The 16,945-nt window shown below is 46.5% G+C and overlaps 1 protein-coding gene across 2 annotated transcripts in view; it reads right to left on the bottom strand.

The window, feature by feature from the left end:
- LOC106565964 (kazrin) overlaps positions 1 to 16,945 on the bottom strand; it is a 465,997-nt gene that overhangs the window by 15,897 nt on the left and 433,155 nt on the right. For both annotated transcript variants that reach the window (XM_014133666.3, XM_045691863.2), the window contains one exon: positions 8,991 to 9,188. In XM_014133666.3, coding sequence (XP_013989141.2) covers positions 8,991 to 9,188 — 198 coding nt within the window. The remainder of the gene's footprint in view (positions 1 to 8,990; positions 9,189 to 16,945) is intronic.

The following is a 16,945-nucleotide window of genomic DNA, read 5'->3' as shown; positions in this document are numbered from 1 at the left end:
AAGGGGAGGGTCCGGGTGGGCCTTCTTACGGCGGCGGCTCAGGTGCGGGACGTGGCCTCTGTTCCACCCTTGGCGTCGCCCTCTTAGGTGGCGCACCTGGTCGCGCCGAAGGTCTGGTGGGTGACCCTGACTGCGCCCGGCTGGCGGGCGGCCCTGGTTGCGCCCGGCTGGCGGGCGGCGATGGCTGCGCCCGGCTGGCGGGCGGCGATGGTTGCGCCCGGCTGGCGGGTGGCGATGGCTGCGCCCGGCTGGTGGGCGGCGATGGCTGCGCCCGGCTGGCGGGTGGCGATGGCTGCGCCCGGCTGGTGGGCGGCGATGGCTGCGCCCGGCTGGTGGGCGGCGATGGCTGCGCCCGGCTGGCGGGCGGCGATGACTGCGCCCGGCTGGCGCAGTCATCGCCAGGCTGGGGAGAAATGAAAGAGGCCTGGCCCTAGGCGTAGGCACAGGACTCACCGGGCTGGCGGGCAGCTCTGGCAGCTCTGGACTGGCAGGCAGCTCTGGCGGCTCCGGACTGGCGAGACCCACTGGAGGCCTAGTCCTGGGAGGTGGCACAGGACGGACCAGGATGGGGAGACCCACTGGATGCCTAGTCCTGGGAGGTGGCACAGGATGGACCAGGATGGGGAGACCCACTGGAGGCCTAGTCCTGGGAGGAGGCACAGGATAGACCAGGCTGGGGAGACCCACTGGAGGCCTGGCCTTGGAGGAAGCACAGGATAGACCAGGCTGGAGAGACCCACAGGAGGCCTGGTCCGAGGAGGAGGCACAGGACTCACCAGGCTGGGGAGACATGCAGGAGGCCTGGTTCTGTGCGCAGGCACAGGATTCACCAGGCTGGGGAGACATGCAGGAGGCCTGGCTCTGGGCGCAGGCACAGGACTCACCAGGCTGGGGAGACATGCAGGAGGTCTGGTTCTGGGCGCAGGCACAGGACGTGCAGGGCTGGAGAGGTGCACAGGAGGCCTGGTGCGTTGGGCTGGCACAGTCTTCACCAGACGGCTAGCACGCACCTCAGGACGAGTATGGAGAGCTGACTCAGGTGACATCAACTCGAGGACACGCTCCGTAGGGCGAATGTCGTGCCTCATGCACCAACACAGCAGCTCTCTCATATATCTCTCCTCCAATCTCCCCATCAACTCCTTCACTGTCTCTGCTTCGCTCCCTTCGCTCACCTCCAACTTCACCCCGACTGGCTCTGGTTCCATCCTCGCATGGCACTTGCGGGGGGCTGGGATGTAGCGCACCGGGCTATGAGCGTGCACTGGAGACACCATGCGCTCCACCGCATAACACGGCGCCTGACCAGTACCACGCCGCTTCCGGTAAGCACGGGTAGTTGGCTCAGGTCTAACGCCTGACTCCGCCAATCTCCCCGTGTGCCCCCCCCCAAAGAATTTTTGGGGCTGCCTCTTCACCTCCACCTGCTTCCCCGGCAGGTTGCTGCAATGGTCAAATAGCTGTTCCCAAGTCCAGTCTATTCTTGCCTCCAATACTTCCAGCGACCAGGATGTCATCTCCTCCCGAGCGCGCTGCTTCCTATAGTCCTCCTTGACTTCCATCTGCCCTCTTCTCCGCTGCTTGGTCTTCTTGTGTTGGGTAATTCTGTAAGGGCTGTCGTGAGAGAGAGTAGACCAAGGTGAAGCGGAGGATGTGTTCATCTTCAGGAATTTATTACAGAAAGAACACGTTAGACAAAAAACAAGAAACCGACAGCCAAACAGTCCTGTCAGGTGCAAAACATTAAACAGAAACAATTACCCACAAAACCCAAAGGAAAAACATGCTCCTTATGTGTGACTCCCAATCAGCAACAACGAGCTTCAGCTGTGCCTGATTGGGAGCCACACACGGCCCAAAACAAAGAAATACAAAAACATAGAAAAAGGAACATAGAACGCCCACCCAATGTAACACCCTGGCCTAACCAAAATAAAGAACAAAAACCCCTCTCTATGGCCAGGGCGTTACAGGGTGTGTCAAAAGTCGTGCAGGAACACAGACTGAAAACTATTGATACAGTTGAAGTCGAAGTTTACATACACCTTAGCCAAATACATTTAAACTCAGTTTTCACAATTCCTGACATTTAATCCTAGTAAAAATTCCCTGCCTTAGGTCGGTTAGGATCACCAGTTTATTTTATGAATGTGAAATGTCAGAATAATAGTAGAGATAATGATTTATTTCAGCTTTTATTTCTTTCATCACATTCCCAGTGGGTCAGAAGTTTACATACACTCAATTAGTATTTGGTAGCATTGCCTTTAAATTGTTAATCTGGGTCAAACGTTTCGGGTAGCCTTCCACAAGCTTCCCACAATAAGTTGGGTGAATTTTGGCCCATTCCTCCTGACAGAGCTGGTGTAACTGAGTCAGGTTTGTAGGCCCCCTTGCTCGCACACGCTTTTTCAGTTCTGTCCACAAATTTCCTATAGGATTGAGGTCAGGGCTTTGTGATGGTCACTCCAATACCTTGACTTTGTTGTCTTTAAGCCATTTTGGCACAACTTTGGAAGTATGTTTGGGGTCATTGTCCATTTGGAAGACCCATTTGCAACCAAGCTTCAACTTCCTGACTGATGTCTTGAGATGTTGCTTCAACATATTCACATAATTTTCCTTCCTCATGTTGCCATCTATTTTGTGAAGTGCACCAGTCCCTCTTGCAGCAAAGCACCTCCACAACATGATGCTGCCACCCTGTGCTTCACGGTTGAGATGGTGTTCTTCGGCTTGCAAGCCTCCCCTTTTTTCCTCTAAACATAACAATGGTCATTATGGCCAAACAGTTATATTTTTGTTTCATCAGACCAGAGGACATTTCTCCAAAAAGTACAATCTTTGTCCCCATGTGCAGTTGCAAACTGTAGTCTGGCTTTTTTATGGTGGTTTTGGAGCAGTGGCTTCTTCCTTGCTGAGCGGCCTTTCAGGTTATGTCGATATAGGACTTGTTTTATTGTGGATATAGATACTTTTGTACCTGTTTCCTCAAGCATCTTCACAAGGTCCTTTGCTGTTGTTCTGGGATTTATTTGCACTTTTCGCACCAAAGTACGTTAATCTCTAGGAAACAGAACGCGTCTCCTTCCTGAGCGGTATGACGGCTGCGTGGTCCCATGGTGTTTATACTTGCGTACTATTGTTTGTACAGATGAACGTGGTACCTTCAGGCATTTGGAAATTGCTCCCATAGATGAACCAGACTTGTGAAGGTCATCAGCTTTGGCTGATTTATTTAGATTTTCCCATGATGTCAAGCAAAGAGACACTGAGTTTGAAGGTAGGCCTTGAAATACATCCACAAGTACACCTCCAATTGACTCAACGTATGTCAATTAGCCTATCAGAAGCTTCTAAAGCCATGACATAATTTTCTGGAATTTTCCAAGCTGTTTAAAGGCACAGTCAACTTAGTTTATGTAAACTTCTGACCCACTGGAATTGTGATACAGTGAATTATAAGTTAAATAATCTGTCTGTAAACAATTGTTGGCAAAATTACTTGTGTCATGCACAAAGTAGATGTCCTAACCGACTTGCCAAAACTATAGTTTGTTAACAAGACATTTGTGGAGTGTTTGAAAACCGAGTTTTAATGACTCCAACCTAAGTGTATGTAAACTTCCGACTTCAACAGGTATATATATATATATATATATATATATATATAGCTACAAAGAGCTACAAAGAGATAGGACAATTCATGTTGTTTTAGAATGGCAAATATAGTTGAAATAAGTTGATAACACATCAATAAGCCGTCCATCCTCAACAGCTCCCTCCTGTAGGCATATAGTCCAACATTGCTGTTCTGCAGAATGAATGAGTCATCCATTCCACCTGGCCACCACATTCAGCAGAGTATTTTACGCATCACATAACCTATCCGCTGTACATTAAGTGAGTAGATGCCTTTTCTGTTCACATAGTTGAACTTGTTTTGGGATGGTGCTTTTATGGCGATGTGGGTGGCTACATTGGCTACTGCTCCGTTCGTATTTGGGAACCCATTAATGGCAAAGAAACCTTTCTTGACTTCAACCTGTTGTGCGATTGTGTTTGGAAATTGGTTTACATCCAAAACATTGGCTCATTGAGGGCTGTGTAATGTCTAACGGCAAGCTCCTGCTGAAAAGTGCCCGTTGCCAAAAACTCTAGGGTGGATAGCACTTGAATGTGCACCGGAATGGCATGTGTTTGCCTTTCCAAAGTAGATCTTAAATCCTCGCACTGTGAGGACAACTTGGCACTGTGAGTATGCATGGTCATGGCTGTAAATGTATACATTTATGCACACTCACAAGCAAACCAACGTTCAAATGGATAAATCTCACACTTTGCGTGGAAATTATCCAACGCATGGTTTATGCACAGATTTCTGCCTACACATGATTGATAAATGACAGAGGGCTTTTGACACTGCTAGGTTGCTATGCAGTGGCCGACCAGCAGAGCTCACGACTTCATGCTCCAGAGCTGACACGTGGCCTGGTTAAACAAGCAAATAAATACAATTTTTCCCCTGTCAAGTATTTATTTGGGGGTAGGAGTAAGGGGGGTTGGTTTCACAAGAGAAACCACACTTGGCCATGGTATGATGACAAGCTGTCTCCTCTCACGACTACATACTCTACATAGCGTTACACTCCAAGCCAAAAATATATACAGTGCCTTTTGAAAATATTCAGACCTCTTGACTTTTTGCACATTTTGTTACATTACAGCCTTATTCTAAAATGGATATAAAAAAAACATCCTCATCAATCTACACACAATACCCCATAATGACAAAGCAAATCAGTAAAAAAAAAAAAAAGAATATCTTATTTACATAAGTATTCAAACACTTTGGTATGGACTCGAAAATGAGCTCAGGCGCATCCTGTTTCCATTGATCATCCTTGAGATGTTTCTACAACTTGATTGGAGTCCACCTGTGGTAAATTAAGTTGATTGGACATGATTTGGAAAGGCACACACCTGTCTATATAAGGTCCCACAGTTGACAGAGCAAAAACCAAGCCATGAGGTCGAAGGAATTGTTCATAGAGTTCTGAGACATTATTGGGAAGAGTACTAAAATTGTTCTTCAGTATTGAAGGTCCCCAAGAACACAATGGTCTCCATCATTCTTAAATGGAAGAAGTTTGGAACCACCAAGACTCTTCCTAGAGCCGGCCGCCCGGCCAAACTGAGCAATCGGGGGAGAAGGGCCTTGGTCAGGGAGGTGACCAAGAACCCTGATGGTCACTCTGACAGAGTTCCTCTGTGGAGATGGGGGAACATTCCAGAACGACAAACCTCTCTGCAGCATTCCACCATTTAGGCCTTACGGAATCCACTCCTCAGTAAAAGCATCATGCTGGGATGTTTCAGCAGCAGGGACTGGGAGACTAGTCAGGATCGAGGTAAAGATGAACAGAGCAAAGTACAGAGAGATTCTTGATGAAAACCTGCTCCAGTGTGCTCAGGACCTCAGACTGGGGCGAAGGTTCACCTTCCAACAGGACAACAACCCTAAGCACACAGCCAAGACAACGCATGAGTGGCTTCACGACAAGTCTCTGAATGTCTTTGAGTGGCCCAGCCAGAGACCGGATTTGAACCCAATTGAACATCTCTGGAGAGACCTGAAAATAGCTGAGCAGCAACGCTTCCCATCCAACCTGACAGAGCTTGAGAGGATCTGCAGAGAAGAATTGGATAAACTCCCCAAATACAGGTGTGCCAAGCTTGTAGCGTCATACCCAAGAAGACTCAAGGCTGTAATCGCTGCCAAAGGTGCTTCAACAAAGTACTGCGTAAAGGGTCTGAATACTTATGTAAATGTGATATTTCAGTTTATTATTTTTAATAAATTAGCAAACATTTCTACAAACCAGTTTTTTCTTTGTCATTATGGGGTATTGTTTGTAGATTGATGAGGGAAAAAGGGGTTTGAATACTTTCAGAAGGCCCTGTATATCTTAAAGCAATGCCTGTGTGCTACCATTTATGGAGCTCAACCTTGAAGGAACTGAGCCTAGACTAGAGCCAAGTAGAATGATGAACAGATCTAATTACTGACACTGTGGAAGGACAGATCAGGCGGAAAGTAACGACTTATATACACTACTTTTCAAAAGTTTGGGGTCACTTAGAAATGCCCTTGTTTTTGAAAGAAAAACAAAAACAAGGACATTTCTAAGTGACCCCAAACTTTTGAACGGTAGTGTATGTCTACCTCACACACACACACCATGACTATTATGACAGATCAGAATTCTATATCACACACAGTTAGTGCATACAGTAGATAATCTTCAGTGACGGTCAGTGCTGTTTAAGATGAGGGAGAATTATAACTGTTTTAATGAACATGGCCTTATTTCTATTACAGCATATTGGATGACTGTCATTCATATTCCATTCACCCAGTTCAATGTAACAGTGATAGGTTTAGGCTACTACATGATACTTGTCACGCTCGTCAAAAGGAGTGGACCAAAGCGCAGAGTGGGTAAGTGTTCATCGTAGTATTTATTTACCTCAGAACACTACAAACAAAAAGGAATAAACAATGAATACGACCGTAACGTCCTGTAGGCTTAACAAGCAGTACAAAATAAAGATCCCACAACTACAGGTGGGGAAAGGCTGCCTAAGTATGATTCCTAATCAGAGACAACGATAGACAGCTGCCTCTGATTAGGAACCATACTCGGCTCAAAACAAAGAAATAGACATCATAGAATGCCCACCCCACACCCTGACCTAACCACATAGAGAAACAAACCCTCTCTCTCAGGTCAGGGCGTGACAATACTTCAATTCTCCCTGTACCCATCATGAGGTTTCTACAACCTAGCCTATGAATGTAAGTTTCCAATGTAGGTGAACAGGTTGAGAGAATTTGTGGTAATCAAGATGACAGACAGTGACACATTCAATACCACCTTGCACACTCTTGTCAGCAGCATCTAGTTGATCTAGGGTGTAATCAGTAGTCTAACAGTTGCAAACGAGAGTTTCTATTAGACAAAATCAGGTATGTTTATCCACATTTCGTTACATTTGCTTCCGTTTAAGAAACGTTTTTCAACAGAATTGGCGTAATGAATACACCCCTGATCAGTAGTGGTGCATGACGGCAGGATTTTTGAAGTCGACACCCCACCACTACTGATCACATGCAAACACAGTTCACTTTCATAGCAGCCACATACAAACAGCTCATTGTATAAATAATACCTTCTCGCATCAATCTACACACTCTGCTCTTCTCACCTTTTCCCTTTCGCTTGTGGAATTCAGTGCACAACATATCAGCTGTCTGTGACCAGGTAAAACATTTTTTGGAAGCCAAACCTTTATATCATGAGCGCTAACCGCTACACACAGCCTACATCATTTTCACGTCATAGTCAACATAGTTACTAGAACAAACGTGTTAGTAAACCTGCTATCATGCAGTACAGTGTACAGTCAGCAGCCAGCAGTTTTACCGGTGGGCCCAGGTGGCAATAAAATAATAAAAGCAAAAAGTTACAGTACCTTGACTTGGAAGAGTTCCAGTGTTGGATAGCTATAGCCAGCTAGCTAACATAGCATGCCTCTCTGTTTGAGCCAGGTGTTTGAGTAGACTAAACTATCTAGCTGCATTCAATGCTAGCTAAGTAAGTGAAAGTGAAAAGGAAAAAATATATACTAAATATAGCTAGCTCTCTCTCTCTAGCTTCTCCTTAATTTTGGAAGAAAGGTATTAGTTCAAAACTGTTCAACTATTGTATTTTTCTCTCTTTGAGTCAACTACTCACCACATTTTATGCACTGCAGTGCTAGCTAGCTGTAGCTTATGCTTTCAGTACTAGATTCATTCTCTGACCCTTTGATTGGGTGGACAACATGTCATATCATGCTGCACGAGCTCTGATAGGTTGGAGGACGTCCTCTGGAAGTTGTCATAATTACTGTTTAAGTCTATGGAAGAGGGTGAGAACCATGATGAGCCTCCTCAGTTTTGTATTGAAGTCAATGTACCCAGAGGAGGACAGAAGCTAGCTGTCCTCCGGCTACACCATAGTGCTACCCTACAGAGTGCTGCTGAGGCTACTGTAGACCTTCATTGCAAAACAGTGTGTTTTAATCAATTGTTTGATGACGTGAATATATTTAGTTTTCTCTAAAAAGGATAACATTTTACATTTTATTTGATTATTTTTCTGAAATTCACTGAGGAGATTGGTCCTCCCCTTCATCCTCTGAGGAGCCTCCACTGATAAACATATTGGGCATACCAGACACATTTAGGTCAGATACATTTTTTAAAGGGATTGACTGATCGATGTGTTGAGTAATAAACTGATATTATCTCTAGTGAGATGAAGTGGGTTTGACTGAGCTGTGTGAGAAACATATGGGGCTTAAGGTGGGGCTCAGACAGCTGTGTAGTATATTAGGGCTAATGCCTCGATAAGACCAACAGCGTCATTGCATCAATGCTGCATAATAAATATTTCATTATGTAATCCACATTTTTTATTGGATATGTGAGCAACATTCACCTTTTGATAATATTTCAGTTAAGTCTACACACACAATTTGATGCACATGTTGGATAAACCTAGCAGGGTAGAATTCAGGTAGGACTTAGTGTAGGATTCTGGTAGGAATAGCAAGGTAGGACTGTAAGGTATGACAGTAGGGTAGAACTCAAGTAGGAATAGCAAGGTAGACAAGTAGGGTATGACTCAGGTAGGACATTAGGGTAGGACTCAGGGAGGACAGTAGGGTACGACTCAAGTAGGAATAGCAAGGTAGGACGGTAGGGTATGACTCAGTTAGGACAGCAGGGTATGACTCAGGTGTGACAGTAGGGTAGGACTCAGGTAGGACTAGCAAGGTAGGAAAGTAAGGTATAACTATGGTAGGACAGTAGGATAGGACTCAGGTAGTACTAAGGTAGGACTAGCAGGGTAACAAGTGAGCACCACAGCGTTCCCCCTGACCTTGTAAGGCCTCCTTGACGCGGTCCAGCTCCTGCTCCTTGTCTCCCATCTGCACGCGGAGCTCAGTGTCAGAGAGAAGGTGGGAGGAGCAGCCTCCCTGGCCCTGGGTCTCCTCCAGGTCCTTACTCAACATGTCCTTCATCTGCCGCAACAGGTGCACCTCTTCCTGCAGCTGGGCCACCTCCTCACGCAGCAACACTAGAGAGAGAGAGAGAGAGAGAGAGAGAGAGAGAGAGAGAGAGAGAGAGAGAGAGAGAGAGAGAGAGAGAGAGAGAGAGAGAGAGAGAGAGAGAGAGAGAGAGAGAGAGAGAGAGAGAGAGAGAGAGAGAGAGAGAGAGAGAGAGAGAGAGAGAGAGAGAGAGAGAGAGAGAGAGAGAGAGAGAGAGAGAGAGAGAGAGAGAGAGAGAGAGAGAGAGAGAGGAGAGAGAGAGAGAGAGAGACTTCATTTTCCATTACTTACAGTCGACAGAAATGTGTATTTCTGCTTTTAACCCCTGAGGTTGGGAATGGAGAGAAGTGAAATAATGAGGAAAGGGTGGGGAAGGAAGAGTGGAGAGGGAGAGTAAGGGAGAGATTAGTTGAGAAAATAGGGAGTAAGGACAACGAGATGGAGAATTATAATGAAAATTACAAAGGGAGAGGAGGAAGGTGTGTAACAGGGTTACAAAGGGAGAGGAGGGAGGTGTGTAACAGGGTTACAAAGGGAGAGGGAGAAGGTGTGTAACAGGGTTACAAAGGGAGAGGAGGGAGGTGTGTAACAGGGTTACAAAGGGAGAGGAGGGAGGTGTGTAACAGGGTTACAAAGGGAGAGGAGGGAGGTGTGTAACAGGGTTACAAAGGGAGAGGGAGAAGGTGTGTAACAGGGTTACAAAGGGAGAGGAGAGAGGTGTGTAACAGGGTTACAAAGGGAGAGGAGGGAGGTGTGTAACAGGGTTACAAAGGGAGAGGAGGGAGGTGTGTAACGGGGTTACAAAGGGAGAGGAGGGAGGTGTGTAACAGGGTTACAAAGGGAGAGGAGTGAGGTGTGTAACAGGGTTACAAAGGGAGAGGAGGGAAGTGTGTAACAGGGTTACAAAGGGAGAGGAGTGAGGTGTGTAACAGGGTTACAAAGGGAGAGGAGGGAGGTGTGTAACAGGGTTACAAAGGGAGAGGGAGAAGGTGTGTAGCAGGGTTACAAAGGGAGAGGAGGGAGGTGTGTAACAGGGTTACAAAGGGAGAGGAGGGAGGTGTGTAACAGGGTTACAAAGGGAGATGAGGGAGGTGTGTAACAGGGTTACAAAGGGAGAGGAGAGAGGTGTGTAACAGGGTTACAAAGGGAGAGGAGGAAGGTGTGTAACAGGGTTACAAAGGGAGAGGAGGGAAGTGCATAACAGGGTTACAAAGGGAGAGGAGGGAAGTGCGTAACAGGGTTACAAAGGGAGAGGAGGGAGGTGCGTAACAGGGTTACAAAGGGAGAGGGAGAAGGTGTGTAACAGGGTTACAAAGGGAGAGGAGGGAGGTGTGTAACAGGGTTACAAAGGGAGAGGAGGGAGGTGTCTAACAGGGTTACAAAGGGAGAGGAGGGAGGTGCATAACAGGGTTACAAAGGGAGAGGAGGTGTGTAGCAGGGTTACAAAGGGAGAGGAGGGAGGTGTGTAACAGGGTTACAAAGGGAGAGGAGAGAGGTGTGTAACAGGGTTACAAAGGGAGAGGAGGGAGGTGTGTAACAGGGTTACAAAGGGAGAGGAGGGAGGTGTGTAACAGGGTTACAAAGGGAGAGGAGAGAGGTGTGTAACAGGGTTACAAAGGGAGAGGGAGAAGGTGTGTAACAGGGTTACAAAGGGAGAGGGAGGGAGGTGTGTAACAGGGTTACAAAGGGAGAGGAGGGAGGTGTGTAACAGGGTTACAAAGGGAGAGGAGGGAGGTGCATAACAGGGTACAAAGGGAGAGGAGGTGTGTAGCAGGGTTACAAAGGGAGAGGAGGGAGGTGTGTAACAGGGTTACAAAGGGAGAGGAGGGAGGTGTGTAACAGGGTTACAAAGGGAGAGGAGGGAGGTGTGTAACAGGGTTACAAAGGGAGAGGAGGGAAGTGCATAAAAGGGTTACAAAGGGAGAGGAGGGAGGTGTGTAACAGGGTTACAAAGGGAGAGGGAGAAAGTGTGTAACAGGGTTACAAAGGGAGAGGAGGGAGGTGTGTAACAGGGTTACAAAGGGAGAGGAGGGAGGTGTGTAACAGGGTTACAAAGGGAGAGGAGGGAGGTGTGTAACAGGGTTACAAAGGGAGAGGAGGGAGGTGCATAACAGGGTTACAAAGGGAGAGGAGGTGTGTAGCAGGGTTACAAAGGGAGAGGAGGGAAGTGCATAACAGGGTTACAAAGGAAGAGGAGGGAAGTGCATAACAGGGTTACAAAGGGAGAGGAGGGAGGTGTGTAACAGGGGTTACAAAGGGAGAGGAGGGAGGTGTGTAGCAGGGTTACAACGGGAGAGGAGGGAGGTGTGTAACAGGGTTACGAAGGGAGAGGAGGGAGGTGTGTAACAAGGTTACAAAGGGAGAGGAGCAGAACAGTGTGAGTATGAAGCATATGACAATATGCAACACCTCCCACTGGGCACACACCGGTTGAATGAATGTTTTTTTCACGTCATTCCAATTAAATTATGTTGAACCAACGTGGAATAGACGTTGAATTGATGTCTGTGCCCAGTGGGATTCACACACACACACACACACACACACACACACACACACACACACACACACACACACACACACACACACACACACACACACACACACACACACACACACACACACACACACACGCACAGGCTGTAAACTGAAGCCATGGGTGATGAGCGATAGAGGTAGACGAGGAGTGACAGTGTCAGGACAAATTGGCAGGGCTGCAGAGCCAGTGAGAGACAGTAGTTTGATAAGACTCTATAAAAAAAATATCTGGAACGCAAGCTCTGTGCCTTTCCACTGACAAACTGCCTCACAGCCCTCTGGGAGCAAGCGACTTAGAGCGATAAACAAGAGCAGGAAACCAAGGATACAACACAGAGAATCCGAAGACAGTAATTGGCACAGTATCTCCTAATACACAAGCACATTTACCAAGGCAAGAAACGCTGAACACAAAGATCCTGAACTGAACAGAGGAGTCAAGGCCTCTATTTCATAAGATACAAGGAATCGACTAGCTGAGGTTAGTTTAGAGCTTCTATTTCACCCCAGTAAGGGCCGGGCCGCACACCACAACAAAGACATTAACTAGTCATAATGAGTTATATTTTCACACTAAAGATTCTAGAATATATACAGTATCATGGTTCAGAACGATGCACAATGTTTGTATGACTGTGCAGAAGCTATACCAACAGCAGAAATCAGCAGCCAAAACACTTCCAGCCCTTAGCAGGGTAGGGAGCAGGGCTGGTTGGTACCTGGGAGACAGCATGTAAAAATCTGACAGTTTTGGCCACTATCCTTCCTCTAGTCAAAGATATCCAAGGGCATTGACAAGGCCTGAGAGCCGCAGTGTGTTCTAATATTCATACTGTACTTGTTGTACATTACACAGATAGGTGCTACGCATTAGTTGTGTACAGTAACTGAACCAGGAGATTGACTTGGCACTCGGTGATGTTGCATGACGATAGATAATAAATATTTCAAAACTTCACGGGCGAGTCTTCTCCGGAATGAGGGTGTAGGGGAGCTGTGTGCAAACAGAGAAAGAGTGTGTGAGGGCCTGTAGCCAGACGACGTGGGGCTGCAGAGGCCCAGATAAGAGAGAAAGGACAGTCCATCGGTCACTGTTGACTCTGCCTGTGGAGAGACGCGCTAGGCAGCAACTCTGTATTGTACATGGCAGAAGGAGGTAGTATCTGGAGAGAGCAATCATTCACAGCCTTCTTGCCGGCTAAATCCGCTTATTCATCTATTTACCTACAGGCTTTCTTATTTGTTGCAGGCGAGCCCAGCTGCCGTCTTTGTTAGCTGTGTAGAGCAGAGCAGCCTGACACAAGTAGAAGTATACATCCCAGGCAGTTATGTGATATTCAGATGAACTGCAGTCGTAGTTTCAAGTGTTAATGTCACGAGCAGTATAGTGCCTTGCAAGTTCCAAACCCAACAATGCAGTAATCAATATCAATGTAGTACCACAAATAACACAAGGTAGAACAAAAACATGAAAATAAGAATAGTAACTGTGCTGTTATAGTTATCTGTAGAATGAACTGTTCTGTTCGAGTAATCTGTGCTACAAACTGTGCTGTTAGAGTAATCTGTGCTACAAACTGTGCTGTTAGAGTAATCTGTGGTACTAACTGTGCTGTTATAGTAATCTGTGGTACTAACTGTGCTGTTATAGTAATCTGTGGTACTAACTGTGCTGTTATAGTAATCTGTGCCACTAACTGTGCTGTTATAGTAATCTGTGGTACTAACTGTGCTGTTAGAGTAATCTGTGCCACTAACTGTGCTGGTCCTGCTCACACTGCCCTACCCTGTGCTTTGACCTCTTTCTCCCCTCTCTCTCCAGATGAAATCTCGCGTCTTGTGACGGCCCACTTGACCCTATCCCCTCCTCTCTTCTCCAGACCATTTCCGGAGACCTTCTCCCCTACCTCACCTCGCTCATCAACTCATCCTTGACCGCTGGCTACGTCCCTTCCGTCTTCAAGAGAGCGAGAGTTGCACCCCTTCTGAAAAAACCTACACTCGATCCCTCCGATGTCAACAACTACAGACCAGTATCCCTTCTTTCCTTTCTCTCCAAAACTCTTGAACGTGCCGTCCTTGGCCAGCTCTCTTGCTTTCTCTCTCAGAATGACCTTCTTGATCCTAATCAGTCAGGTTTCAAGACTGGGCATTCAACTGAGACTGCTCTTCTCTGTGTCACGGAGGCTCTCCGCACTGCTAAAGCTAACTCTCTCTCCTCTGCTCTCATCCTTCTAGACCTATCTGCTGCCTTTGATACCGTGAACCATCAGATCCTCCTCTCCACCCTCTCCGAGCTGGGCATCTCCGGCGCCGCCCACGCTTGGATTGCGTCCTACCTGACAGGTCGCTCCTACCAGGTGGCGTGGCGAGAATCTGTCTCCGCACCACGTGCTCTCACCACTGGTGTCCCCCAGGGCTCTGTTCTTGGCCCACTCCTATTCTCGCTATACACCAAGTCACTTGGCTCTGTCATATCCTCACATGGTCTCTCATATCATTGCTATGCAGATGACACACAATTAATCTTCTCCTTTCCCCCTTCTGACAACCAGGTGGCGAATCGCATCTCTGCATGTCTGGCAGACATATCAGTGTGGATGACGGATCACCACCTCAAGCTGAACCTCGGCAAGACGGAGCTGCTCTTCCTCCCGGGGAAGGACTGCCCGTTCCATGATCTCGCCATCACGGTTGACAACTCCCTTGTGTCCTCCTCCCAGAGTGCTAAGAGCCTTGGCGTGACCCTGGACAACACCCTGTCGTTCTCCACCAACATCAAGGCGGTGACCCGATCCTGTAGGTTCATGCTCTACAACATTCGCAGAGTACGACCCTGCCTCACACAGGAAGCGGCGCAGGTCCTAATCCAGGCACTTGTCATCTCCCGTCTGGATTATTGCAACTCTCTGTTGGCTGGGCTCCCTGCCTGTGCCATTAAACCCCTACAACTCATCCAGAACGCCGCAGCCCGTCTGGTGTTCAACCTTCCCAAGTTCTCTCACGTCACCCCGCTCCTCCGCTCTCTCCACTGGCTTCCAGTCGAAGCTCGCATCCGCTACAAGACCATGGTGCTTGCCTACGGAGCTGTGAGGGGAACGGCACCCCCGTACCTTCAGGCTCTGATCAGGCCCTACACCCAAACAAGGGCACTCCGTTCATCCACCTCTGGCCTGCTCGCCTCCCTACCTCTGAGGAAGCACAGTTCCCGCTCAGCCCAGTCAAAACTGTTCGCTGCTCTGGCACCCCAATGGTGGAACAAGCTCCCTCACGACGCCAGGACAGCGGAGTCAATCACCACCTTCCGGAGACACCTGAAACCCCACCTCTTCAAGGAATACCTGGGATAGGATAAAGTAATCCTTCTAACCCCCCCCTTAAAAGATTTAGATGCACTTTTGTAAAGTGGTTGTTCCACTGGATATTATAAGGTGAATGCACCAATTTGTAAGTCGCTCTGGATAAGAGCGTCTGCTAAATGACTTAAATGTAAATGTAAATGTGCCACTAACTGTGCTGTTATAGTAATCTGTGCTTCTAACTGTACTGTTATAGTAATCTGTGGTACTAACTGTGCTGTTATAGTAATCTGTGGTACTAACTGTGCTGTTATAGTAATCTGTGGTACTAACTGCTGTTCAAGTAATCTGTGGTACTAACTGTGCTGTTATAGTAATCTGTGGTACTAACTGTGCTGTTAGAGTAATCTGTGCCACTAACTGTGCTGTTATAGTAATCTGTGGTACTAACTGTGCTGTTAGAGTAATCTGTGCCACTAATTGTGCTGTTATAGTAATCTGTGGTACTAACTGTGCTGTTATAGTAATCTGTGGTATTAACAGCGCTGTTAGAGTAATATGTGGTACTAACTGTGCTACTATAGTAATCTGTTGTACCAACTGTGCTGTTATAGTAATCTGTGGTATTAACTCCGCTGTTATAGTAATCTGTGGTACTAACTGTGCTGTTATAGTAATCTCTGGTACTAACTGTGCTGTTATAGTAATCTGTTGTACTAACTGTGCTGTTATAGTAATCTGTGTTAGTAGCAGGGTTACTAATGTGGAATATAAAAATAATAATAATACAAAATGTGAATAATCTTATTCCCATAGGTTGTAGTACATGTAGTCATTGTATAACCTTCCATACAATGGAGAGTGTATAACAAAGAACAAAGAACAAACAGCAAAACATATACACGATCAAATACAAATCTAAGAATCAACTATTAAAGACTACCGGAACCCACTGGATTCTCCAATTACCTTGAATGAGCTACTGTCACGTCCTGACCAGTATAAGGGGTTATTTGTTATTGTAGTTTGGTCAGGACGTGGCAGGGGTGTGTTTGTTTAGAATGTTTCGGGGTTTGTTGGGCTATGTTCTGATTAAAGAGGGGTGTTTGTTTAGAGTGTTTCGGGGTTTGTTGGGTTATGTTCTTGTTAGTCTATTTCTATGTTAGTTCTAGTATGTCTATTTCTATGTGGTGTTTGTTGGGTTGACCTTCAATTGGAAGCAGCTGCTCCTAGTTGCTTCTAATTGAAGGTCCTATTTAAGAGGGGTGTTTTTCTATGGAATTTTGTGGGTAGTTGTTCTTTGTATAGCCTAGTAGCCTTACAGGACTGTTTCGTCGTTGTTTTTGTATACGTCTGTTTTGTTTTGTTTTTCCTTCTTTCTGCCTAATAAAAAGAAGATGAGTATACACACTCCTGGCTGCATTTTGGTCCAATCCATACGACGCCCGTGACAACTACAGGACAAAATAAAACCCCTCCAACCCAAAAAGGCCTGTGGTGTTGATGGTATCCTCAATGAAATGATCAAATAAACAGACAACAAAATCCAATTGGCTATACCAAAACTCTTTAACATCATCCTTAGCTCTGGCATCTCCCTCAGTATTTGGAACCAAGGACTGATCACCCCAATCCACAAAAGTGGAGACAGATTTGTCCTCAATAACTACCGTGGGATATGCGTCAACAGCAACCTTGGGAAAATCCTCTTCATCAACAGCAGACTCGTACATTTCCTCAATGAAAACAATGTACTGAGCAAATGTCAAATTGGCTTTTTACCAAATTATTGTACGACAGACCATGTATTTACCCTGCACACACTAATTGACAAACAAACAAACCAAAACAAAGTCAAAGTCTTCTCATGCTTTGTTGATTTCAAAAAAGCTTTCAACTCAATTTGGCATGAGGGTCTGCTATACAAATTGATGGAAAGTGGTGTTGGG

This window comes from Salmo salar, chromosome 12 (genome assembly GCF_965601325.2).
Source record: "Salmo salar chromosome 12, fSalSal1, whole genome shotgun sequence".
NCBI classification, from domain to species: Eukaryota; Metazoa; Chordata; class Actinopteri; order Salmoniformes; family Salmonidae; genus Salmo; species Salmo salar.
Note: the sequence above shows the minus strand (reverse complement) of the source record. Positions and strands in the feature narration are given on the sequence as shown.